Source organism: Physeter macrocephalus, chromosome 9, assembly GCF_002837175.3.
Source record: "Physeter macrocephalus isolate SW-GA chromosome 9, ASM283717v5, whole genome shotgun sequence".
NCBI classification, from domain to species: Eukaryota; Metazoa; Chordata; class Mammalia; order Artiodactyla; family Physeteridae; genus Physeter; species Physeter macrocephalus.
Genome location: NC_041222.1, coordinates 14,723,421 through 14,750,575, shown reverse-complemented (window position 1 = coordinate 14,750,575; position 27,155 = coordinate 14,723,421). Strand labels below are relative to the sequence as shown.

Sequence of the window (27,155 nt, the reverse complement as noted above, 5' to 3'; positions counted from 1 at the left end):
AGAGGTTCCTTCCTGGCATTCAGAGCCACAAAAGCAGTGGCCAGAAGCAGGTGACCGGCCCTTAGCTGCCCTCCTATCCAGGCTGCCCAAAGCTGTGGTCCAGCAGAGCTGGCCCGGGGCCAGACTGGGAAAGCACAGAGCTGTGGGCAAAAGAGGGGTCATATCACGTGCTCTCCCTGTTTCTGGCTAAAGCACAGGACTAGGGCTGAATCAGAACCAGGTCAGGGTCAGGTCCTCAGTGTCAAGGGCAAGTTTCTCTTGGTTTAAACCACAAACGCAACGCTGTCTGCAACCAGGCTCAGAATCCCGTGTCGTCAGTGGCATCAGTTTGCTGCACGAGGTGGGGTCAGAAGATTTGAGTGGGTCTGGCTTGAGCTTTTCAAAGTGCTCCTTGGCTGCCCGCCGCGCCCTGCTCTTCATCAGGCCAGTGTCCCCAGCCCATGTCCTGATCCAGAATCTCCACTTAGTCCTGGCAGAGCAGGACAGTCAGGTCAGTCATCTGGACTTACCTGGGGTCCTCTCTTCCTGCCCAAGCAAGTCAGAGTGAATTGGATCAGAGGTCTGTTTGCTGCACAGTCTGCCTTCACATAAGACTTTGTGCTTTTGAAGAAATTTAAGAAAGGCTGTTCGTGGGTTTTCAGAGTGACTGGCAGTTCATAGTGACACTGATATGCATGATATGATGAGACCTGTGGTGTGGATGGAAGTCTAAACCTTCTAGAGCCTTCCACTGGTTCCCTTGCAGTCCATAGGTACTGATTCAATAGGATCAGACCTCTTTCCTGTTGGTAAGTGGTAGATCCTTTTGTTGAGTGTTCTTAGAGCTCACCAGGAATTTCATGGAAAGAGAACCTTTGATTGTTGGGTTTTCCTTTCTTCTTCAGAATTGTGAGTGTTGTCTTGGGGAAGCGAAGGCTTGCTGTATAACACCTCTTGCCTTTGAGCAGAGAAGAGCTTGGTGGGAGAACTGTAGGAGGACCTGGCTCCATGCTAAGTCCTCGTGCTGATCTCAGATGCCCAGGCCCGGCCTGAGGGCTGGGAACTGGGTGACGGGGAGTGGGGCAGGGGGGATCCCAAGGCAGCAATGGCACTGGGGCCCAGGGTTTAGGTGCCTCCCAGAGTTATCATGCGTCCCCACCCTCCCAGCGCTCAATTTAAACATTAATGAGACATGTTCTTTTGCTTACAGAGGACTAGATTTAGCAAACCCAAAATACTGTCTTTAAAACTCGACTCAAAGCTTTAAAATACTACTAGAATAAAAAATTGATTCAAATTCACTGAGTCCATGTTTGTGTATGTGTCCACCTGTCTGTCTGTCTTACAGGTAGATGGGGAGGCATCTAGGTTAACTCCACTGCACGATTAAATTGAATGGAGCAAAAAAAAAAAAAAAGACTTGTTTAGAATAATAAATCAAGTCAGCCTCCAATTCTTGTTCTCTGCTTGACTAATCAGAGCTTGGAAAACGTTTTAATGGGGTTTTCCTATGACATATCCTGTCTGTGACATAGTTCATGAAATTCTGTGGCATTTGACTCCCAAAGAGGAATTTGGTTACTCACAGAGTGTTTCACAACCTTTCTGGGAATAGGCAGCTCATGGAAGGAAAATATTCATCTATAACAGTGAGTCAATTACATATCTTTGATGAAAAAGGAAGATTGTGTCATCTCACAATTGTGTAGCATGGTCGGCTCCTAAAAGTATGATATATTACAGCAAGAAAGCACAACTTCCTTGAGGGAAGGTCATGTTTGAAACACTTGTCCATCATGGCTGAGTAAAGGATTCCCTACTCACCGTGGAGACGGAAATTGGAGATTGAGAGGTGTTGCAATACCTAACAAGTAGACAAGATGGTCTTTTTTAAGTCTGTGTATTTAAAGCTCAAATTTGTAACATTTATTGATGTATGATTACTTTCAAAGATTACTTTTCCAATTATAAAAGTAATACATGCTCAATAATACATACCTTTATAAAATAAAAGTTATACGTTCCACGTCAGCTTTTCATTCTGCCTTCAGCATTGAGTTCCCCCATTCTCCAGGGTTAACCAGTTAATATATTAATGTGATTCTTCCAAACAATATGTATACAAATGGTATCCTTGGCTTTGAGGCAGTGATTTAATCTTCTCTAATCTCTCATGGTGCCATACTTCCTTTTAGTTCTTGCCCATCTCACTTTTTATATTTTTATGTACTTAATTTTTTTTCACAAGTTAATACATGCACATGGTTGAAAATTCAAAAGGTGTAGAAAGGAACACAGTGAAGAGAAGTTTACTACCTCATATGTCCAGTCCACCCCATTCCAGAGAAAACCATTGTTATCAGTTTCACATTTATCCTTTCAGGCATAGTCTATGGATATTATGGGTGTGTGTGTGTGTATATGTGTGTATATGTATATATATATATATATATATATATACACACATATACACACACACACACATATACACACACATATATACAATATATATTATATATACATTATACACACCTAGAAACTAATAAAAATTATGTATATAAGACTATATATTCACATTCTTTTTTTGTTAACAACTAAAGTAGCATGGTGTATATACTGTCCTGTACCACCTGTCACTTAACAGTAGATCCTTGAGATTGTCTTATACCGGTTCTCATAGAGCTGGGAGCTGTACTATCCTCTTAAAGGTTGCATATACTATTCCATTTTATGAATAGTCCAGTCCCCTAATAGGTTATTTGTAGTCTTTTATTATTGCAAGCAATGTGGCATTCGAGACCTTTCGATATAGGTCATTTTATACACATGCCACTATACCTGAGAATAAATTCTTGGAAGTAGAATTACTGGGTCAAAGACATTGCGTATTTTAAAGTTGGATACATATGCCTAATTGCCATGCAACTTCATGGAGTTGGATAAGGGTACCTCTTTCCTCCCATTCTGATAACTAATTTTCTTGGTGGAAAACTTATCTCGTAATTTAGTTTTGCTTTTCTTTTCTATGAGTGGGATTGGGAATCTTTTTGTATGTCTAAGAATAATCTATGTATTTTTTGTGTGTCAACTGTTTTCCATGTCTTTTGTCCATTTTTGTGTTTGGTTTGTTGGTCTTTTTCCTACTGGTTTGTAAGAGTTCTATATATATCATGAATATTAACCTTTGTGCTATGAGTTACAGATATATTCTGTTTATTTCTATTTTAAACACCATTCACTGGGTCCTTTTGCTGTAGGACAAATCCCCTACTGGTCATTGTACTTCACGTCAGCTCCCTACGGTAGTAGTAGTTTTATATCCTTTTTACAGAGAGGGAGAGGTCCAGGTCTGTTGGATACCAAAGCCCATTCTTAACCAGAACTCTGTACCCCTGTATACACAATATATTAATATAGCATCATTCCAGGTTGCCATGCAATTTTGAAAATATGCTTTCTAAAGCTTGCATAGCATTCCATCAGTTCAGCAAATTGCAGTTTTCAGGTGCTGATTTTTATGACTACACATTTTCATTGCCTGCAGGTTTTTATTGTTCTAGACAAGATTGCAATCAGTGCATTTCTTAAAGCTTTGTGTCCATGAAGCACCATAATGGCACCAATATTCCTGCAGAAGATAAGGCTATAGTGTCTGAGGTAGCAAGCAGAGGAACCTTTTGAGTCTATGATCCTTGATGGAGGGACCCACAGCAGACTGAGAGTGGAAATGGGGTGCGTGTCAGGCCCTGCATCGGGGCCCTGTATTGGCAATCAGACCCTTTCCCTTACAAGGTCACCACCAGCTTCATCTGCTTCTGGAATGAAGCATACCATATATTGCGATTCCAGATTCTCCTCCCTTCTAAAGCCTTCTTTTTGAGCAGTATCAGAGGCAGAGGGTACACCAATATTCCTGCAGAAGATAAGGCTATAGTGTCTGAGGTAGCAAGCAGAGGAATCTTTTGAGTCTATGATCCTTGATGGAGGGACCCACAGCAGACTCAGAGTGGAAATGGGGTGCGTGTCAGGCCCTGCATCGGGGCCCTGTATTGGCAATCAGACCCTTTCCCTTACAAGGTCACCACCAGCTTCATCTGGTTCTGGAATGAAGCATACCATATATTACGATTCCAGATTCTCCTCCCTTCTAAAGCCTTCTTTTTGAGCAGTATCAGAGGCAGAGTGTACACTGGGAGACTGCAGGGTGCAATGGGAAGGGAAGGGCTTGGAAGTTGGTGAACAATTTCTTTTTCTGTAGAATAATGTTTCTTAACAGGAATAAATGCGACTGTGGTGTGTCACATAGCTGGGTGGTCCAAACACCCTCGTGTGTTCTTCTCATCCCTGCTCTTTGGCTTTCAGGGTCCTGAGCACCTGGGAGGTGCTGCTGAGTCTAGATTTCCTGCAGCCTTTTTTTTTTTTTTCCCTGCAGCCTTTTAAGGGAAGTCACTATTCTCTTCTCTTCTCATCCATTTTCCCTCAATAAATTAAGGGCTGGTTATGTCTTAGTTTCCCACACTTCACTCCAATTAGAGATTCTTTCAGGTAAACAAGCTCCTATTTTAAGTTGTCAATATTCCCATCACATTCACATCTAAGCACAAATTGCTTTAAAGACCTGTCTCCATGCCGAGATGTGGAGCCTTTTGGAGGTGGGACTTGGAGGAGGGACCTACCTGAAAAGTAGTGGGGGAGCGGGCAGCCTGGGGAGGAGGAAGTGGCCATGGTCACTTAGAAAGGACCTCTGGGGGTGCCAAGGCCCAAGCTTCCTTCAGTGTGTTCCTTGAGTTAGGTCTCGGAGCAATTTGAAAGCTGCAAACCTCCCTCTTCCGTAGGCCCCGAGAAGCGTGGAGAGGGAGGCTTCTCTGTGCTGACCCCACCCCTCCCCTCTTTACAGTTCCAGGCAACAGGCTGGGTAGGATCATTTTTGAAGGCAGCCCCTCCACCTTGCCTGCTTGCATCTAGTTCCTTGTGATCTCAACAGATCCATTTTGGAACATTCTATCACGCTAATGGTACATAAATGGGATGGCTCCATTTAGCACAATAAACTCCTTCAACCAAAGAGATAAAGTTCTGACAAGGGGAATGTCTAAGACGGAGCAGAGTTCCTTCCCGGAACCCTTGAAATCTCTCTTGGCAAAAGCATCAAGCAGTTTCAAAGGAAGCAGCTGTCCCCATTTGCTGGCTGGCTTTTTCTCGACTCTGCCCACGTCATTACCAGACTCAGAACTACCCTGGGCTTCACCTCTGCCCAAGGTTCTTGCTAACATCACAGAACAACAGAGGTCAGGAGCAGAAAGGAGGTGCATTTGGTGGGTTCACCTAGTTTGGCTGTCTTATTTTACAGACCAGAAAACTAAGACCCAGAAAAAAAAGCCTGGCCTTCCCAGGGTCATGGAGAAGCAGGCACATGGTTTCACAGACAGTCTGTTGCCACCTGGCATTTGCTTTTTAATGTTTCCCTTTTGATCCTTCGCATACTTCCTGGATCTGCTCTGTCCTGAGCTGCCCAGGATGCCTTCCAGGGGCAGAGCCCTGCCCTGTGGGTGGGATTCCTGGCTTCCAGCCAGACCTCTGTTCCTGACCAGCTGTGTGACCCTGAAGAGGCTCCTTAGGCTGGGGCCCACCCCTCGGTGGAATGGGTGAAAATCCCCACCTTGCAGCTGGTGAAAGGAGCACAGAGAGAAGGTATGTGAGGGTGTGTGACCCAGACTGGCCCCCAGGAGGCGGGCAGTGGACCCTCACCGAGGGATGATCGTGGGAGTATTGATGACCTTCCCACCCCAGCTGCTAGGTCCTCACAAACTGCACTTTGCTTCCCAGCCAAGCAAGTTTCCAAATGACTTCCTTTCTCCCAGTGCAAGGCACCCTCAGAAGCTAAAGCAGATCAGGCGGCAGCAGCCAGAGAATTAAACGGGCAGTACACAGTTGTTTTTGTAAACTCCGAAAAACCACCCCAGGCTCAGAGCCAAGAGGGAGGAGGATGGATGTGCAGCCTCGACGTATAGGTGCTGCTGGATTCCGCTCTGCTCCTGCCTGTAGGGAGACCCCCCCCCAACCCCACCGCCAGCCAGTGCGGGTGGCTCAGTTCGTGCTTTTGCGGCCTCCGTCTAGCTTACCAGTTGAATTTCTCCCTTTGCCTCTGAGGATAAACCACTGTTCTGGAGCCAAGTCACTGTGACTTGGCCACAGAGCGTTTTTCCTAATTCCATCATATTTTTGCAGCCGGAGGGAGGGGGGCATGTGCGTACGACTATGAGTGATGAGTATGCATATGTGTGTGTGCACGTGTGTGTCCGTGTGTATGTGTGAGCGTGCGTATTGGTTTGCTAGGCCTGCCGTGGCAGCGTCCCACAGATTGGGTGGCTTAAGCAACAGAAATTTATTGTCGCACGGTTTAGAAGCAAGACGTGTCAAACCAAGGTGTCGTCGGTGGAGTTGGCTCCATCCGAGGGCCATAGGAAGGGACGTTCCAGCCCCTCTTCTTGGCTGATGGACCCCTGACTTCTCTCTCGGCCTTTTCACATTCCTTCTAGGTACGCCTCTGTGTCTAAATCTCCTCTTTTTATAAGGACATTAGTCACATTGGATTAGGACCCACCCGAATGACATCACTTGACTTGATGACCTCTGTAGAGACCTTATCTCCAAACAAGGTCACCTTTTGAGGTACTGTGTGTTAGGACTTCAACTTATGAAGTTGGGGTGGGGGGGACCCAACTCACCTCATAACGACATGCACGTATGTATAGCTGTGTGTGTGCGCGTATGTGTAGTAAACCGTGACACCTGAGACTCCAGTCAGACGTGTGCCTATTGCTTAGATAATAGTACTTTAAGAGCACACACAGTTTCCTCTTTTGCGAACAGGGCAGATTTAAAACAAGTTTTTACACACCTCCTCATGGGGGCAGAGGGGCAGGTGTGATTATGTAGCAAGGTCCTGGGTACCGGTCTGGCCTCTTGGCTTGAAAGCACCTCTTCATGGAGGGCCCTGCTCGCTTTATCATTCCTGAGCAGAGCAATGCCACCCTGGGTGTGTGATTTCCCCTCCTCATTTTGCTTTAGACCGGTTAAGTAGTATCTTGAAATGCCTTTGGCCCTACAGCAGAACATTCCGATTATTCCAAAGGGCGGTGTAACTTCAGAGTTTCCGTAGCGTAACGCTCCCTGGTGACTTGGTATCACCCAGTCACTGAGAAACTCCTGGATATTTCTAAATAAATTTCAGCTCATTAAAAATGTCGCTTGGATGTTGTAAATAGCTGTAAAGTATAGTATACATTTAACTTCCTTTTCAAAAGAGCCTGCCTGGCCTCCATCCACCCTGATGACTCCTTCCCAGACTTGTGTTTCCGGGAGAGTCACAGGGGGTCTGTGACGCTGGGCTGCCACCGTCTTTGAGCTGCTCGCCTGCTTCACCAGGACAGACTGGTCCCAAACTGACCCCAAACAGATTGCCCCACAGGACCATGGTTGGCATTTGTCCTCCTCTTTCTATTGAGTTTACTGTGAATCTCAGTTCTCTTTGTCCTTTCTAAAATCTTACTGAAGAAAATGAGTTCTGCATGGCCCTGGAATTCTGATTGGCTTTCCATTCAGCCAGAATCCTAAATGATGCCCCAGACTTTCCAGGTCAACCCAGAGTTCCGGGGGACCAGGTGGGTGGAGCCTCGTCCACCCTGGGGCAGCTCTGGGTACCACTCATTAACACGCCATGAGCCTTAGTGTGAGGTGCTGGGGGTCTGATTCTGTGGCAAAAGAGTGAGGGATATATTTGTGGCATTTATGTCTCCCCCAGGCACATGTGGGTCTGTTTTCTTTGTGGCAGAAGATACTAGTTAGCCCTGAGAAAGGAAAAACCACTTCCCCCAGAGAGTCCTTGAAATTAGAGCCTCATCCCTGTCTTCAAATTCTGTCCCACTTCAGCCTGGGACACAATGTAACCATTTAAAATATATCTGACCACCACCGTGAAAGGACATAAAAAGTGCTTGTGAGACAATGTGAAGTGAAAAAAAGTTGGCTACAAATTGCATATAGTGTGGTCTCAACTCGATTAAATACATGTTTCCAAAAAGGAGACTGCATGAATGCAGTAAACCCTTAACTGCTTTCCTCTCTGTGGAGGGAGGATGAGTAACTTGTATCTTCCAAATTTTCTACAGTGAGCATTTATTATTTTACACACACATATAGAAGCTGTCCTAAAAAGTCCATTTAACTGGATCTTCGGGATCCGTCAGGTTTTTTTTTTGCTGCCTTTAGCATCACCAGGATATTAATTCCCTGCCTGCCCAAGGCCCATCTCTGACTTTCCAAGAAGCCAACCCTAACTGGTTCATCTCAGCGCCACTAAGCGCCCACCTGCCCACGCAGCCCTGGGCACCAGGCGTGAACGAGAGCTGCTTCTGGCTGGCCGGCTGCTGCCCTCCAGGCTCGGGCCAGCTAGGGAGGGGCTGGGTCTCTTTGAAGGGGGTTAAAGTCCTTCTTTGTGTGTGAATGCCTTTGTGGGAGCAGAAGCGGGCCAGCTGTGACTTCACAGTCTTCTGTCAGGAGGCTCAGAAGGAATTTGTCCAGCTTGAGCCGGGGCGCAGGGTACACTGCCTGGAAAAAGAGGCGATTCTGACCGGGGACGTGTGAAGTGGGCACTCCGGGCAGGGTAAGCCGAGTCTGCTGACCTAGCTTAGGGTCCTTTGCTTTCTAATCTGGAAGGAGAGGGTTCCCTTGTGAGGCCAGAGTCTTTGTGGAGGAGGGACTCAGAGTGGGGACTTCGGGGCTACGCTGTGGACGCCTTTCCTGCTGGAGAGAGAGTGGGCAGCCGGGCTCAGACGGGACACTTGCTTCTCTTCTTGCTAATCTTGTCAGACTCCCAGCTTTCATGCTAAAGGGCAGAGCGGGAGCTCCCCACCACACATACAGTGCAGGCAAAGATGCAAAGGTCCACACATCATCTTTGCCAGATAATGCTTTGAAGATGGTGCATGAGTGTGTGTGTGTGTGTGTGTGTGTGTGTGTGTCTGTCTGTCTGTGCGTGTGTGTGTCTGTGTCCTTTTCCGCAGCAGAACCAAGTGACGTAGCTGTTCTGGTTACGGGTTTTCTTGTTATCACCTTGTATGTAGTTAATCTGCAAGCCCTTGTTGTAGAACTTACCACGTTCACGGAGTGGCCTGGGGCTTCTGGGGGAACGAGTGTGCCCGTCTCCTGTGGGACCCAGGGCCATGGGAAGAGAAGCTCGTCAGCTCTGTTCCTAAGCACAGACTCATCTGTGGACAAAGAGTTAATCTCAAAAGCCTCTGGCACAGTTTTCTCTTTTCTCCTGGCTCTGCCTCCACATACTGGATTTTTCCCGGGTCCACGGTGGAGCCCAGCTTTTGCTCTCTGCCATTACTGGTTGTCCAGGCATGAATCCAAGATCCCGAACTATTTTAAAACCAAGAAGGACACAGCTAAGTTATAAAGAACTGAAACCAGGCTTGCTTTTGCTTTCAGCAGAATCAGTTACCCCAGAAATTTCAGGCTGCGGGAGCCAGAGTTCCCTCTGTGGCCTTGACCTTGGTTTATTCTGGAGGTGGGGACTGTCCTGTAAAATAGCTTCACAGTGAAAAGGGCCTTTGGTGGGAAGAGCATTTTAGGACTCCTTGATAGAGCATGGGGTGTACTGCATCGAGGAAGAAGCGAAACTTGCCTTTCTTGGAGCTGAAATGAGGCATCTCTCCTCATCTAGGGGAAACCCTGAAATCTCCCAGTGGTTCTCAATCCCTTTGGTGGGGAATGGATCTCCAAGTGACTGAAAGAAACAAGCTTTTCACCAGTGGCTGCAGAAAAGGCAACAGCTTCCTTCCTCACCTCCTCCCATCACACCTCCATCACACACACCCTCTTTAGTTTCTTTCAGAGAGAGCCTAAACTGTAAATGTGTTCATCAAACCACACCTTAACAGTTTCCACATGTGCAGCCTCACATCTGAGCCACTGACTTTTCAGTGGATGCTATTAATAGGGCAGGCTGTGGTGCTGGGGAGACTCCCTTATGTTACAAAGGGACCACTTCACCAGGATCATGAGTGAGTCAAGACATAGGCCAGCCTTGTTTCCAGTGGAAGGGGTTTCCAGAAGTGTTTTCATTCCCATCGTCAGCAAGCCTGTACCTGAGGCCTAAGCCAGAGAGAATGGCAGGAGGGTGATTGCTGTGTTGACCAATACCATAGAAGCTCTCAGAAAGAAGGGCTGGGCCTGTAAGAAGAACGGGAAGCTCTTTTTAAACTTTTTTAAAAAAAATAATCTTCTTTTAAAATTTATTTATTTTATTTTTGGCTGCATTGGGTCTTCGTTGCTGCTCGCGGGCTCTCTCTAGTTGAGCGAGCGAGGGCTACTCTTCACTGTGGTGCGCGGGCTTCTCATTGCCATGGCTTCTCTTGTTGTGAACCACGGGCTCTAGGTGTGTGGGCTTCAGTAGTCGTGGCTCACGGGCTCAGTAGTTGTGGCTCACCGGCTCTAGTGTACAGGCTCAGTAGTTGTGGCACACGGGCTCAGTTGCTCCGAGGCATGTGGCATCTTCCTGGACCAGGGCGCGAACCCGTGTCCCCTGCATTGGCAGGCGGACCCCCAGCCGCTGCCCCACCAGGGAAGCCCAGGAAGCTCTTTTTAGAACCGTCTGAGTCACATTTAGTGGTAATGGCTTCATGGCAGGAGGAAGGAAACCCCAGAGATGTTGTTAGTGTTATCCCCCTTTATTGAGGGTCATGTCATTATCCCTGAGCCCGTCTGGTCTAATTTTAGCTTTAACTACCCCAGAGTGCTGGGGCTTTTAGGTCTGCCTCTCATCAGCCAGGAAGGGTCTCTGGCCTCCTTGGGGAGTGGCCCGCCTCCCGGCTTCCCACGATCAACACCAGCCTTCGGTTCTACAGGCCGGAAGAAGCTCTGCTGGGGAGTGGGAAGGAAATTCTGCCTGGGACTGGAATGTGGCCCAGGTTATCACTGGGGTCACTCCCCTCCACTTCCTGGCCCGGAGGCCCGAAGCCCAACAAAGGAAGCAAGCCATCCTCAGACATTCCCACTCTCTGTGCCTTCACAGGGGTGGGTGGAAGGGACCACTCAGAGTCCCAGCGGCTTCTCTAGTAGGGGTGGGCTGGGAGGGGAGCCCCCTGCATACAGTCTTTTCAGCCTACACCATCCGCCACCCTGAGCAGGGTGGGAAATTTCTTTCCAGTTACTGTTGTAGCAGCCCGTCTAAAGATAGCTCTATGCTCTCTTTATGTGAATCTGTCTTCTCTCCTTCCAAGGCTGTATGTTCCTTGCTGCAGTGTGGGGACCACCCCAGAGTCCTAGGGGACCTCCCATGGCCCCGGCACAGGGCTTGTCACTCTACAGGTTCTCAGGACACGCCTCTCCTTGCAGGAATGCACTTTGACCTTTTCAGCCTCTGTGCTCCCTTTCCACACTCCTCGGGTTCCCTTGGTCTGGGGAGTCCATCTCGCCCAGACCTCCCGACTGTGGCTTTACCCCGTCCCTCCAAGGCTGGTGAAATTCAACAGACCCATGCGGGCCATCTTGCAGGTGTCTAAGCATCATCCCCCGGCCAGGTTGCACCCTCTCCTCCCATCTGCTTTCATGATGGAAACTTCAGCCAGAAAGTAAAGAGTCCTGCAGGAACCTTCCTAGAGACAGCCATGCATGGCCTGTGGAACACAGCAGTTGTGCCCTAAAAACTCGACTTAGGAAAGAGAGAGAGGACAAGAAAGAAAAACAGAGATGCCCTCTGGTTTGACAGCTACAAGGACGTTTTCTTTCATAGCCGTGCCCCTGTTCCTAGGCCAAGAATGAGTTTGTATTTTTGGTGGAACTTAAAAATAACTGGATTAAAGGGTCAGGTCACCTATTACCTAGGGAAACACATTTCTAATTTAAATATTGTGGCTTTAGTAGGAAGTAATCTGGGTTATTCAGAGCAGAGAAACCTGCTCGTGCAGCAGGCGCCTGATATTTGAATAATTGGGGTCACACGGTGCATTTAGGCTAGGAGACTGGGAAGTTGGTGACAGACATTGTCAAGAGCAGGGTAGGGAGGTAGGGAAGAGGCAAACAGCAGACACGTGAAGTTAGCAGAAGCTTGTGCTTCTCGCTTGACCTTGTAGCGAAGGACACCTTTCTGGAGTCTCCCTGGGCCCAGCCAGACCTGCTAAGGAAGATGCATTTCCTTCAAGTTCTTTCTATGCTTGATGCACCTAGCTGCAGGCCCAGGTACCCTGGGAAGATAGAGCACCCTGCCGTCCATGACCTAAGACGGGCAGGCGTCAGGGCCCTGATGTGTTTTTTCTGGGCAAATCAAACAGGCTTCTAGAATCCCCCCTGTGCTGCTGACTCTGGTGCTGGGGAGGAGTCGCAGCCTTGTCCATTGCCATGACTGGGATGTGAGATTTAGGGTTTTGCCTCTGGGGTGTCATCAGAGGAAGAAGACGACCCCCCCTTCAGAGGCCAAATTCCCGCAATGAGCAAGAGGCCAGCACCTCCATTTCTAGCTGGAGGGTCCTGCAGGTAGAGCAGAAGGTAGGACCTGAAACTCCGTCTCCAGGGAGTCTGTCTCTTGTCCGTTCTGAATAAGGAGGGGAAAGGGGTCCTTGACTTCTGAAGCCAAATTGTGAATCTTACGTGACTTCTGGAGATTGAAGTGTGCAGACCATCAGCCAGAAAGCCGAGTAAATGCTCTTCAGATCCATCCACCTTCTTAAGACTTCCTTTGTCGTTCTGGAAGCTTCCAGTCATCGAGAATAGCTTTTGAGATACTGGGATAGAATTAGGAAGAACTGGCCTTCAGGTCCTGGCTGTGCCACTTACTAGCCAGGGGACCCTGGGAAGTCTCTCGAGTTCTCGGAACCTTTTATTCTCACCTTAATTATGCCAATTAGCAAAAGCCTCAGGGGTCCTTGGGAGTTAGAGCTAAACTCCGGGAGGAAGGCAGGCACCTGTGGAAGGTGGGATTTCTGATTAGATCCTGGCTGAACACTCTTGGAGTATATACTCGGGATTAGGATGGCTGTCTCCTCTGGAATGTAATTTAAACTAATTTCAGACACACACAGCTATTTTACATTGTGTCTGCTTGAGTATTTTAAAGTAAATGGTAGACATCCTGACCAGCTGTTAGCTATTCTGGGAAGCCAGGAGGCCGGCAGGTATTTACGTGCCAGATTGTTAGGGCTCCACCTGGAGGGTTAGCCGGGCCATCCAAGGATCTCCCACCCACCCCTTAGCACCCTGGTTTTTCTCTGACCTTCGAAAACCCAGTTTGGTGGTTCTTTCATATCTTTCTGCTTTTTGCATTGGGGCCTAGTCTATTTCAGGAAAGACTTAAAAATCCATTTAATGAATGTGCCTTTTGTCTGAATCGGGAATCAAGCTTACCTTATCTGAAACACGGAGAAAATTCTGGTCTTTCTTATCTTCAGAGGGAGCAATAAGTATTTGTTGGTTTAAACATGACATCATTTAATGACGTCAAACGCAGACTCTTGCCAGATCCTTGCACGGTGGGGATCCCAGCCCACTTTCATTCGCCTGGTATAGTTACAGCGGCTTTGATCACATCAGGCCATCCTGCACAAAGGTAAATTCTTCCTGCTGAGACAGAACTCAGGAATTTGCTCATTGGTTATAATTGTTCCCTAACTTTACAAAAACTCAGGAACTCTGAGGCAGGACTGTAAATCAGCAATGCAGAGTTGTTTATCTCTTTAAGGACTTCTACCCTGATTAGGGTTTAGAGCTGCTGCTCCCTGAGGTCGATAGAACCGAGTCTCAGTAAGAATTTTCTGAATTAGTGGAAAGGAGCTGGGGCCCCACGTAACTAACAGGAAGGAGAGCCTCTTTCCTGTTTGTACCCTCCAGTGTCTAGATTTTTTTTTTTTAAGGTATTGGAAGGGAATCACCTCAGATTACACTGGGACTCCAAACTTTGCCCGTAATTAGCATTTTAAAAATATTTGACACATCGCAGACACAACTCATCATTTCTGACTCAAGGATAAAGTTAGTTTTCTTGACACTGCAAAAATGCACTGTCAGATGCTGTTCTCAGATATTTAAACTTTTGAATTGGGACAGTTGTTGCTAGATCAGAAAGTATCCTTGGAAAAAGTTGATACAGTTTTTTCAGTTCTTAAAAAAAAAAAAAGGCCGTAGGGCATCAGCTCCTCCATCGTCCAACACTGGGAACGTGAAGCATCCAGGAGAAAGGGACAGTGCTGACAAAGTGTTCCCCAGGATGCTGTGGAGATAGGCTCAGTTACTCCAATCTCTGTGATCAGCAACAAGACATTAACATAGGCAAGTTTTTCGCTTCACCTGACCAGACTAAGTAAACCCCAAAATAGACTTACAGCTTCCTAGGAAGTATGGGAAATCCAGTTTTTGTTAAGAAAAAGGGTGTTGTCTCCTGGAATTTATTGTTGCCGTTAATTGCGCCATGCCCTACAGAACAAGCCTCCTGCATTTTTAATGAATGAATCAATGACTAAGTTATCTATAGAATTAATTATTTGCCTTTTAGCTTCTTTTAACGTTACATTGCCCTCTTTCCTCTCATGTCAACTATTGTAAAGTGTTTTCCATTTCAGTAGAGCAATGATTTTTAACCATATTTCAATCTCAGCAGCTTCCTACTATTTTCCTATTCCACCCCCCCCCCACCAAAAAAAAAAAAAGCCAAAAGAGATAGAAGGAAAGCTCTATTATTCCCATGAAGAATATTCGCAGAGAATCATTGGCCAAATGAGGCCAGGGGTTGGGGAGTGGTTCAGTAGTCTGACTTCACCATAGTAATACCGCGTCTCTTTTTGTTGGTCAGCTTATTCCATTAATATCTTTCCATGGGGTAGGCTAATTTTGACCTAGGTTTTCTTGAAGACTGAATGGCAGCCAGTAAGTTTTAGGCATTCATATTTCCTGTAATTCTTGAATGACATAGAAGTTACTGAAGTTACTGAATCTCCTTACCAAAAGAAAGTTTAGTTAACTTTTTTGAAAGGACAGTAGCAACATTTTTGCCATGCCTCTTTAGTTCATTCTAAAGACAGAAGAGCCACTAGTTAACAGTGGTCAAAAATGAAGTAAAAACAAAATAAAGATAGCGGAAGTTATAAATATTAAGTACCAGACTTTGACAAAGACCAGATCAAGGCTGGAAGATCCTTTGAGACCAGAAGGTGCTGACAAAGAAGTAATATTCATTATTGTTGCCTATTTCTAAGGAAGGAATTTATATTACCTGATTGATTTTAAGTCTAAAGAGGAATGTGGGAAACACAGTGAAGGAAACCCCCAGTTCCTGGGTAACCTTCCAGTTGATGGATGACCATGAGAGTTCTTCAACGTTCTGACAGCAATGCACGTAGCATGAACTTCCACATTTTTCTAGATATTATGAACAAATCCATAACTGTTCGCTTTCCTTGAAAGGATTTTTAAATTAATCCCCTGAGAATCATCCTAACGTGGTGTTTTAATATTATGTTCTAAGCCTGTAACAATGTTTAAATTTAAATAAAGGAAAATTATACCGTATTGCAGTTTTGCATTGTGTTAAGTCAGTAATCCAGGCACCCTATAGGCCTGAGACTTGAAACAAAGCTGATAAAAGTGTTAGTGAAATCCTTGAGGGGAACTCAAATTAAGCTCACAACTTACCGCTGAATTATCTGAGACAAACCAGAGTCCTTTGGTATGAAAAAAAAAAAAATCCTAGAGTTTGAAAATTAATCTTAACTAATGCCAAATAAAGTGACATGGGATTGATAACTGATGAAAAATATGATACATTTAAAAACATTAAGAAAATGTAGTTTTTTTATTTAAACACAAAATTGGAGCTGTCACATACAAAGCATTTTAGGAACTAGATGGGAGGGGCCGCCATCCGCTAGCTTTTCACTCCTTAACCAAGGAGCATTGTTTGGAGAACAGAACTGTGTGGTCAGTGGCTTTGGTTCTGTGTTTATAATGCACATGGGTCAATTACAGCCAGGGCAGTGTGGCACTGAAGCTCTTAAGGGGCCGTTGAAGAGATCTACTGTTTTCCAATATTTTATTTTGGAAAAATTTTTCAAAAAGTTTCCTGTCTACAGAATAATTGCATTACATCTGGCTGAGAATCATGTTTTCAAGATTTGCTCCTGCCAAACGGCCTTCTTTTTATAGTTGGGGACATACAAATAGTTCTGTTACATTTCTGCAGAAATTTGTTATGAAATTTTTTGAAAAATTCTGATACAATTGCTATATAGTCTCTTCCACTTTAGAAATTATTTGAGCAATGTCATCAGATGATCCAAATCCTAATTTACTTTAAAAATATTTATTTATTTTATTTATTATTTATTTAGGCTGCACTAGGTCTTAGTCGCGGCACTCGCGATCTTTGTTGCGGCATGTTTAGTTGCGGCATGCGGGATCTTTAGTTGCGGCATGCAGGCTTCTTAGTTGCGGCATGCATGTGTGATCTAGTTCCCCAACCAGGGATAGAACCCAGGCGCCCTGCATTGGGAGCACGGAGTCTTACCCACTGGACCACCAGGGAAGTCCCCCTAATTTAATTTTAAATGTAAAAATGGGACTAGCATTTATTGAAAGTTCTCTGGACACCAGGTAAATGAAATGGAATCTGTAAAGTTGAGAAGGTTTAGGTAACCATTACTGCAACGAAATGAATATATAAAGGATTTTTTTTAAAGATTTATTTATCCATTTTATATTTTATTATTACTGCGTTGGGTCTTTGTTGCTGCACACGGGGTTTCTCTGGTTGCGGTGAGTGGGGGCTACTCTTCGTTGCAGTGTGTGGGCTTCACATCGCGGTGGCTTCTCTTGTTGCAGAGCGCGGGCTCTAGGCGCGCAGGCTTCAGTAGTTGTGGCACGCGGGCTTCAGTAGTTGTGGCTCGTGGGCTCTAGAGCGCAGGCTCAGTAGTTGTGGTGCCCGGGCTTAGTTGCTCCGCGGCATGTGGGATCTTCCCAGACCAGGGCTTGAATCCATGTCCCCTGCATTGGCAGGCGGATTCTTAACCACTGCGCCACCAGGGGAGTCCTATATGAAGGATTTTTTAGAAGAGAAGCTTCTATTCAAAAGATCCTGTCATTGTGGTTTCAGTTTCCCTTCCAGTTAGTTATCAGCTAATGTCTGAATTTCATATCCATAAGCGACGTGGTCTCTAACCCTGACTTCTGTATTCTCTTTTTTCCAGAAGGCTCCCGAGCTTTCCGAGGATGATATCCGGCTAAAAAACGAGAGAGACAACTGTAGTGGCAATCCCCTGGAGCCTGCCACCAGCTCTCTTCCCCCAGATCACAAAAACATGGAAATTGAGGTCTCTGTTGCAGAATGTAAGAGTGTTCCTGGAATCACCTCGACTCCACATTCCATGGACCACCCCTCCCCTTTCTACTCACCCCCCCACAATGGCCTCCTCGCTGATCACCATGAATCTCTGGATAATGATGTGGCCAGAGAGATCCGATATCTAGACGAGGTGCTGGAGGCCAGCTGCTGTGATTCTGCTGTGGACGGAACCTACAACGGCACGTCTTCCCCAGAGCCTGGAGCAGCCATCTTGGTGGGCAGCCCAAGCCCACCTGCCCACACGGCCGTCCAGCCGGAACCCACCGAGGGAATGGCTGGCAGGCAGGCTCCCCCTCCCCTTGAGCTCCATCAGAGCACCTCTGACACCATGGCAGAGGGTGAAAGAGCCAACGGCCGCCCCCCTGACCAGCCCAGAGACCTGCTGGGGAACAGCCTGCAGGTGCCCGTGAGCCCCAGCTCCTCCACCAGCTCAAGGTGTTCCTCCCGAGACGGAGAGTTCACGCTCACCACGCTGAAGAAGGAAGCCAAGTTCGAGCTGCGTGCCTTCCATGAGGACAAGAAGCCCTCCAAGCTCTTTGAGGACGACGAGAGTGAGAAAGAACAGTACTGCGTCAGGAAAGTGAGGCCTTCAGAAGAGATGCTGGAGCTGGAAAAGGAGAGGCGAGAACTCATCCGGAGTCAGGCCGTGAAAAAGAATCCTGGCATCGCCGCCAAATGGTGGAACCCTCCGCAGGAAAAGACCATTGAGGAGCAGCTGAACGAGGAACATCTGGAGTCGCACAAAAAGTACAAGGAACGCAAGGAGAGGAGGGCGCAGCAAGAGCAGCTGCTGATACAGCGGCAGCAGGCCTCACCACAGCTCTGCACGGCCCCTGCGTCCTCTCGAGAACGTTCCAGCGTGACTGACAGCGCAAAGGAGGACATCGTCACGGAGCAGATAGACTTCTCCGCGGCTCGCAAACAGTTCCAGCTGATGGAGAATTCCAGGCAAACAGTGGCCAAGGGCCAGAGTACACCCAGGCTCTTCTCCATCAAGCCCTTCTACAGACCTCTGGGGCCAGTCAACTCAGACAAGACACTGACCATCTCGAGACCAGCTTCTGTCGGGGGACCTCCCGAAGACTCCTCAGCAGCCAAGGGACAGAAAGCCCACTGTGCCCTGGAGAGCCAGTCTTCTGGAGGAGGGGGCCAGGGCAGCACAGCTCCTCAGGGGAAGGAAGGGCCGTACAGTGAGCCCTCCAAACGCGGGCCCTTATCTAAACTGTGGGCAGAGGACGGCGAGTTTACAAGTGCCCGGGCTGTCCTCACCGTGGTCAAGGATGACGAACCTGGGATTTTGGATCAGTTTTCAAGGTCAGTCAATGTCTCTTTGACTCAAGAGGAACTTGACTCCGGCTTGGATGAGCTGTCGGTGAGGTCCCAGGATACCACCGTCCTGGAGACCCTGTCCAATGACTTCAGCATGGACAACATCAGTGACAGTGGGGCCTCCAATGAGACAACCAATGCCCTCCAGGAAAATTTGCTGGCTGATTTTTCTCTGCCCCAGACTCCCCAAACTGACAACCCCTCAGAGGGCCGGGGAGAAGGTGTCTCCAAGTCATTCAGCGATCATGGTTTCTATTCCCCTTCGTCCACGCTGGGAGACTCTCCGTCGGTTGAGGACCCCTTGGAATATCAGGCTGGCCTCCTGGTGCGGAATGCCATTCAACAGGCCATAGCTGAGCAAGTGGACAGAGCTGTGTCTGAAACCAACAAGGGTAGAGCAGAACAGCAGGGGCCTCAAGCAAGTCTGGAGGAAGCTGGAACTGGGGCTTCCAGCTCAGAGAAGCCTCAGAGCATGTTTGAACCACCTCAGGTGTCCTCCCCTGTTCAAGAGAAAAGGGATGTATCGCCAAAGATTCTGCCTACTGAAGACAGGGAGCTCAGGGAAAGGGGGCCCTCCCAGCCACTGCCGGCAGTGCAGACCAGTGGCCCAATAAACATGGAGGAGACCAGACTGGAAGGGAGCTACTTCAGCAAGTACTCAGAGGCAGCTGAGTTGAGAAGCACAGCCTCACTCCTGGCCACTCAAGAGTCCGATGTGATGGTTGGGCCCTTCAAGCTGAGGTCCAGGAAGCAGCGGACTTTGTCCATGATCGAAGAAGAGATCCGTGCAGCCCAAGAAAGGGAAGAGGAGCTGAAGAGGCAGAGACAAGTCTTGCAGAGTACCCAGAGCCCCAAGGCGAAGAATGCCCCATCCCTGCCCTCCCGAACATCGTGCTACAAAACTGCTCCAGGTAAGTGAAGTGCCGCGGACCAGAGACAGATGCTGCAGAAATCGGTGTTGCTGATTCCAGCTTTCAGGGTTGTATATATGTGGACCCTCCTCTGTGTGTGGCTGGAATCGGTGTCCGGGGGACACTGGAACGGGGATTTCAGTGTTCGGAGACACACATTGGGAGTGTCAGAGTGTCCTCTGGAAGAACCCTGAGCCTAGACGGGGTTTGCCATTTCCCAAAGGATGTAATAGCTCCTTTCTTGTCCTTCTGCTGTGGTCTTGGTTTACTGTGGAGAATTGTTCTCTTTTATTGTTCTCTCTTGGCTGAGGGAGAGGCTATGTGTGGCACAGACCCAGAGTCGGCCCTTGGGCGAACTGTATTGATGTCAGTATCTGCAGTTAAATCAAACCTATCTGATTTGGGGATGTCTTCTCCTAACCCTTCTGAATGCTGAGTGTCTTCCCAGCAATGACAGTTATGGGTTGGTGTTGCAGATCGACCCATAGAAGATGTTTTTGTCCATCGTCTGTATAATTGATCTTTATGGATTTGTCTTTCTTTAAGTCACCATAAAGCAACTACTTTGGAATCAAGGTGGTCTCATCTATTTGTGTCCTGTGACCCTTTTGGAGAAGTTGAGTTACTATATGTAAAGACAGTCCTCTAATCTCCCCCCATTGCCTGGACAGTCCCTATCCTGAATGCTTTTTATAGATGGTTGATGTTAATGACAGTGGTAATTATTGTTGCTACTATTATGGATAACACTGTGATGAGTAATTTTTATTTCTCATTTGGACATGATGGCACTTGGGGAACCACACATCCTACCAAAGAGAAGAGCTGCTCAAGGCGTGGTCCAAGCTAGTTCATGACTATTCCTGATCCATGCTATGTACAGACATAGGGAGTAAGCATGTGAAAACTCTTGGAGCAATTTGATAGTGTCCTCAAATGAAAGTGTGGGATTTTGTATTTTTTTAATGGATGGTCCATAATAGATTGGGCAGAAAAACTGTTCCTTCACTAGAGATAATTTAAGAAGTATTGCCTTAACATATAATTACCGGCATTTATCTTGATCCATCCAGATCTTAAGCCCATTGACAGTTGGCTTCCATCAAATCTATAATAACACAAGTTAACTCTTCCCATTATTAACTTTTAAATTTGAAATAATCTCAGAGCTAAAGGAAAGTTCCCTAGTTAAATACAAATATCTTTTTTATTCTGAATTAAGAGTAAATTGCCAACATGATGCTTGATCACCCCCAATTTTGTAGAATGTCCCTCGGCTTGGGTTTGTCTGATGTTTTCACATGATTATGTTCAGGTTGTGCATGTTTCGTAGGAATACCACAGCACTGATGCTTATTCTTCTTACAGCATCCAGTCAGGTAGTACATGGTGTCAGTTTGTGCCATTACAGGGACAGATGTTAAGTTTTTTCACATGATACTAATTTTGATCGCTTGATTGAGAGCTTCTGTACAATAGTTACTTTCTGCCTTTGTAATTAACAAATATTTTGTGGTGAGATGCTTTGGTACCACGTACTCTTCATATCACTCCTCTTCAGACTTTAAATCTATCTATCCATCTATCTATCTATCTATCTATCTATCTATGACAGGTGGTCTCATGGATTCCTATTATATTTAGTGGGTTATAATCCATTTCTATTGTTATTTTTATCCTTAATTGTTCAAATATAGTTCACAGGAGCCCTTTCAGGCTAACTTCAGTGTCCTTTTGACATGTCCCCATTTTTCTCTGGGCACGTCTTTACTTTCTGGTGCCACAAGATGTTCCAATCTCATCTTATACTTTCCTAACCCTGAAATCAGCCTTTTCAGCAAAGAGCACTAGTTCCTTTTAGTGGAGAATGGTATTTAGAAACCAAAGTCTGAGTGTTTGATGTGCTCGTTGCTGTTGGATAGGCACTGCTCTCAGGTACTCTCAATGGTCAGAATTAGAGAATATATACACATTCTATCTATCTGTCAATTGATTGATTAATCAATCTATCTACCTACCTATCTTGAAAACCATGAGCTCACCCTGATACCTTTAATTCTACTCTAATACCACTGGGTTCATTTTCTCTCTTTCCATATTTGTAACCTCCTCCTTGACAACAAGGTACCTGGTTCCTGTTATCCTCCATATATTTATTATTTGATCAAACCCCTCCCCCCTTATGGAACCAATCTACTATTTTCCTCACCAAACATGGGTGTTCAAGTGTCACTTTCTGGGTGGCAACTGCTGTTTCCTGTCACCAACACCCTCTTCACCCAGCTTGGGCTCCAACATCCTGTGCTGGGTCACCTGTCTCCCTTCCCACCCTGCTCTGGCTCCAGCACACCACTCTGGGCCAGTGGGGTTCCTCCCACCCTCCCTGCAGACACTCATGTTGTTCAGCCCCACCTAATAGCTTTTGGACTAAATTATTCAGGAAGGAAAGGGAAGGGAGCAGGAAGAGGGATAGCATGGTGACTTTCTTGATATGTTTTTTAATGCCTTCAGGTCATGGAGCAATGGCCAGCTGAGTGTTTGAGGCAAAGAAAACTTTCAAAAGAGGCTATTGGTCTATGCTTAACAGTGACTGGTTGGCTTTTCCCAAAGATCCTCACCTGTCGAGTTCACTTTAAAGTCTTGTGGGCTGGCTTGGCACAGAGATGCCAGCTGGGCTTTCTATAGGGTATAAGAAAAGTTTTGGTACCACTTGAATTCAGCCCAGTCTGGGGAGCCTGCTTCACAAGTAAGTGATTGTAAAGGGCCTGCATAAGAACCTGCAGCCTCACCGGTGGAGGAAGTTTCTGCAGGCATCTCAGCAACTTCTGCTCACATGGCAGGCAGATTCCATGGCTCTCTTATCAGTTACAGCTGGCTCCACCTCTACCTAGCCCTCCCTTTCTATTATTTCATTATAGAACCTTCTCTACACTGCATATGCTCAGTGGTATTTTCAGTTTTCTTCACTCCATCTCTAATTAAACCCCTTAAACCATATTGCTCCATACTTTACTTCTAGCACACAAACAAAAATTAAGACATCTCAACACTTTCCTCTAGTTCCCTGACCTGCTGTGGTCCGTCAGGCTGCCCGCCAGGCTTAAAACAGGACAGAGTCCTAATGTTTGCCTTCAGCATCCCAGTAGCCCCATACCGACTTCCCCCGTCCTTCCTCCTACGCTAATGCTGATCTCCTCCCCCATATCCCATCCCCATAGGCTTGATCTCTGCTCCTTTAGTAAAGATGGTAGTTCATCCATGCAAGTCTGCACTCTGCTTGCGTCTGGTTGTCACGTTGACCACGGTCATGATAACGTGTGTGCAGCTCATTTCTTCACATTTACCTCTAGAACATTGAAAGTAGGTGGCAGGGCTTCCCAGAATTACAACCTGGATTGAAAGAAGCTGAATGCAAAAGGTAATTTTTTTCTATCCATGCCTGGAAACGCTTAGAGTAATGCTTAGCCAGCCAGCTTCCAAGTTCGTGATCAGGAAGAAGGCTGACACATCACTCTGAGCAGCCAAACCGGACCTCTCATGGCCAGGGTCAGAACTGCTGGCTCCAACCCTGGTTTTGTGAATGGAGATGTTGCTGAGTTCCTACTGTACTGTACTCCCCATTTCATGCCAGTAGAGGTGACTCCGCTGGGCCATTGCATGACACAGAGTGACAATTTGATATTAGGTGATGAAAGATATAATTTTTAACATCTCCTCTGGTAGAAGTTATGCTGGTGACATGTTGGAATCCTGAAATCTTGAGGCAAGTAAAATCCACTGAGAGCCAAGACGTGATAAGGAAAGAGAAGTGCTTTCCAGCCGTTTCCCAGGGGTTGAAAAGATACTCGTTTTTGCTTTTGGTTCCCTTGCCTTTCGAGATGGAAGACGATGAGATTTCTGTTTTTAAAAGGATGTAATCATTTTCAAAGACTGATTATTAGGAAAAATTATATGGAAATTGAATCTTATTGGTTCTTGCATGACGTTTAGCAGAAGGTCCACTTAAATAGGGTTTGTGTGGCATTTGTTCATACAGAAGTGAACAAGGCAGATAAAGTCCCCGCCCTCAGGGAACTTACAGTTCAGTAACAGAAACATCAAACAAAGGTGGCAATTTCATAACAGAGAAGCGTGGAGACCTGTGGAAGAACAGAGCAAAGAGCACCGCCTCGCTGGGGGGATAAGGAAAGTCTTCCTTTCTTGGGAAACTGTCATCTAAGCTTTGAATTGAAGGAGTTGGGTTGGGTTCAGGGGGTGGGGGAGATTGTTCCAGTTAGAAGGAAGGGCACCTACAGAGGAAAAGAACTTGGCACGTTTGAGGTGCCTAAATAAAGTTAGGGTGGGTTAAAGGAAGAGATGTAAAACAAAACAAAAGAAAGTTGATTTGGAGCCAGACAGTGAAGAGCTATGTAAATCATGTCAAAGGTTTTAGATTTTAGACTTTATCCTGTGGTCAGTGGGAAGCCAGTGAGGATTTTCCAAGGGGTAGTTATCTCCGCAAATCTCCAAGCTGTCCTGCCTTCATCCATGAATTGATGAATTAAAAGTCTTCCTGCTTTCCTGAGTCCATTCCACCAGCTTTTTTTCTACGTACGTCTAAAGGCCGGCCGCCATCTTGACGAGTGCCCTGGGTTATGGGAGAGGCCATGCTCCCAAGAATGAACACATGTGGGCCTTCTCTTGATGGTACTTAGAAGTAGAGAATAAAGGAAGCACTTAGGCAGGTACACAAGCCTGATTTGAAGGTGTAACCCACGCACTTTAGTAAAACGCCCTTGAGGAATGAGTTTGGGAGGAAAACCCAAACATTTTACCAAAGTTACAATTTAGACCTGTTAAAATGTCTTTTCATAGGAGGGGTTTCAGCAGACAGTTCTCTCTTTAGTTCCTGTGTCTATTATTAGATATCCTGGTTTCACTTCCAAGTTCTAGGCAGGCCGGAGAAACCCAATTAGTTAGGTGATGATTAGCTTAAGTTTTGGAACTAGTTTGCATTTTCATGCCAGGTGTTAAGTTGATTTACCAAGTCAGACAGTTTGCCCAGTGGGACATTCTGGAGAGCAGTCAAGGAAAAGATGTGGATATTGAGTCCCATAACTTGTCTGTTTAGGTCTTTTAATAGGTGGAAAGATACGTCAGTTATACATCTTATAAAAATAAGATTTCCAAGGTGTTTTGACTTCTGTTGTCAGTTTGAATTGATTGCACATGTGATGTTCATTCCATTATTATAAAGCTTATTGACTGGGTCTTTTTTTCTTTTCCCTTCATTATCTCCCAATATCACAAAGAAAACTCCTAGATAGAAAAAAAAAAAAATTTATATCAGCACAGTATTCAGGCAGCAGAGCTTGGTACCTTTGTTCCATGCTGAATTAGAGCTGAAAGAGGCCAAGTCTCACTTGAGATGCCCTCAGTCCTCCACAGTAGAAGACCTTGGTGTAGGTGACTGATGGACGGATTCCCTCCCAGGTCCAGGTAAGAGAGAGCTCTTCTTCAGGAGTGTACAGTGTTTCCCTTTCCTGCAGGCAGGTACAAATTGTGTATCTTATAGGGGCACAGCTGGCTGTGTGAAGGTTCTAAAGCTGAACGTGGAGTACCCTACAGATGATTATGTATACCGCCAAGTTCCTTGAACATTCTCTGGTGACCGAAGTATAATCACAGTAGCTGCAACTCACCAAGACCTTAAAGCCCAGTACTATAATTCACACACAGTTTTCTCATTTCTCATTTTCTCATGTAACCCTCCCAACAGCTATCTAGGATAGAATCCAAATTACCCAAACTCTTGAGACCAGATATATTCCACATTTTTCTGATTTTAGAAAGGCTGTAAAGTGTCCATCCCATTATTTAGGAAAGCAATGAAATGCATGTACTCTATTATTGAACACACCCAGTGGAGTCTGGGGCTGCACCTGTCATCAAATTCGATTTCTGCTGTGAAACTTAGAGTTTGTTCTATTAAGTGGGATCAATAAAGACCAAGAAGAACCTCATGCTGTTTCACCTCGGGTTTTGCTGCCAAATAAGTTATGATAAAACTTAGTTTTAATGGTTCCTCTGTGCTTTCAGAACTTAATTTCGGTGCTCCAAACTACAACAAATTGCTGGTGCTGTCCAAAGATCTGGGCAGATGGCGAGGGACTAGCGTCGTCCATGTCAGCCATCTAGCTTGGCTGCTCTTGTGAATTCTTTCTGAAAGTTCATGCCCCAGGAGGAAGCTCAGTCATTCACTCTGGAGACAGGCTCATTGCCTGAAAACTTTGAAAGGACTGGGAGCTCAAGCAAGGAATCCATTTCTTAATTTGAGGATGAGCGGGGATAAGTGTTCACGCCACTACCTGACCAGGTTTGGCGGAGTAGGGCCAACGCTGGCCAAATTCATTTACTGGTGGTCACTAAACACCATGTCTGCTCTCTGCTGTTCTCCTTTGCTCTTTAAGATTGTTCCTTCTGCCTTGGATCAGAAACTCCCTGTATTTTTATTTCTCTGAACCCAGCGAATATGTTCATTTTTAAAAACACATGCCATTTGGGAAGGAATTGGTAAGAAAAGGTTAGGTCGAAGTAGGGTTTGGCAAGGGGTGAAGGTTGAAGGTGTTCGATGAGGTCAGAACTTCTCAAGTTACAGAATTCAAAGTTCTTTTTGGACATTGCCTTCACTGGTTTGAAAAGGGCAACTGTCATGGTTAAACCCATCACCTTCACTCCTGAGAAGATATAGACTGTGGTCTTCTGTGACAAGCCTATGGTCATGGCTTCTGGGACGTAGAACTTTGGAGAAGAACAACACTTCCTACCATTCCATTTTGTAACAGCTTCTGCTGTCACTGCTGATTGTGCTGGGTCCTCTGGTACACACAGTGTCTGGGTTGTCCCTTGCTTTGCTGGGGACATCACATGGTGGCCTGGTTACTTGCCCTTTACCGATGCCTGGCTACCCCACGCTCCAAGTTAGGAGAGCTGCTTCCAAAAATTCAGACTCAGCTGCTCAACTGTGTGAACCTACATACAAAGAAACATGCAGTCTTGAGCTGAGAACGAAAAGATGATCAAAGGACCTAATTCTTGTAAGATCCCTGCTCTACGCCTGGTAAGAAATGTGAGCTAATCTAAACCAGGCCTGGGAGCAGGATGGCCCCCGTGACTGCTGGAGTTTAGGGCAGGATATGACTGTCTCTTACTAACCATGGCAACTTGCCGTGAGCTTCCCTAGGGAGATTGGTGTTTCAGAGCCATTTCATCTTTGTAAATAAGCTACTTGCTTCTTACGGGGTGGAGGACCAGGGGTGGTGGTAGGAAGAGGGTGCAGGACAGGCCATCAGAGCACCAAAGAACACATTCATGTTACATGTAATGGTATTTTATTTCTCATGACCTTGAATGTAAAGGTCAAAGGTTTCCCCAAAAGTTGTACGCATCTGACATCACAGGTATTCTCAGTCTCTCTGTCTTTATTTCTCATTACTCAAATATAAATTCATGGGCTTCCCTGGTGGCGCAGTGGTTGAGAGTCCGCCTGCCGATGCAGGGGACAC

At 46.3% G+C, this 27,155-nt stretch overlaps 1 protein-coding gene across 14 annotated transcripts in view; it reads left to right on the top strand.

Annotated features, from left to right (window-relative positions):
• The window catches only part of PALM2AKAP2 (PALM2 and AKAP2 fusion), a 499,300-nt gene that overhangs the window by 450,835 nt on the left and 21,310 nt on the right, over positions 1–27,155 (top strand). For all 14 annotated transcript variants that reach the window (XM_028493676.2, XM_028493675.2, XM_055087035.1 and 11 more), the window contains one exon: positions 17,217–19,611. In XM_028493676.2, the coding sequence (XP_028349477.1) occupies positions 17,217–19,611 (2,395 nt within the window). The remainder of the gene's footprint in view (positions 1–17,216; positions 19,612–27,155) is intronic.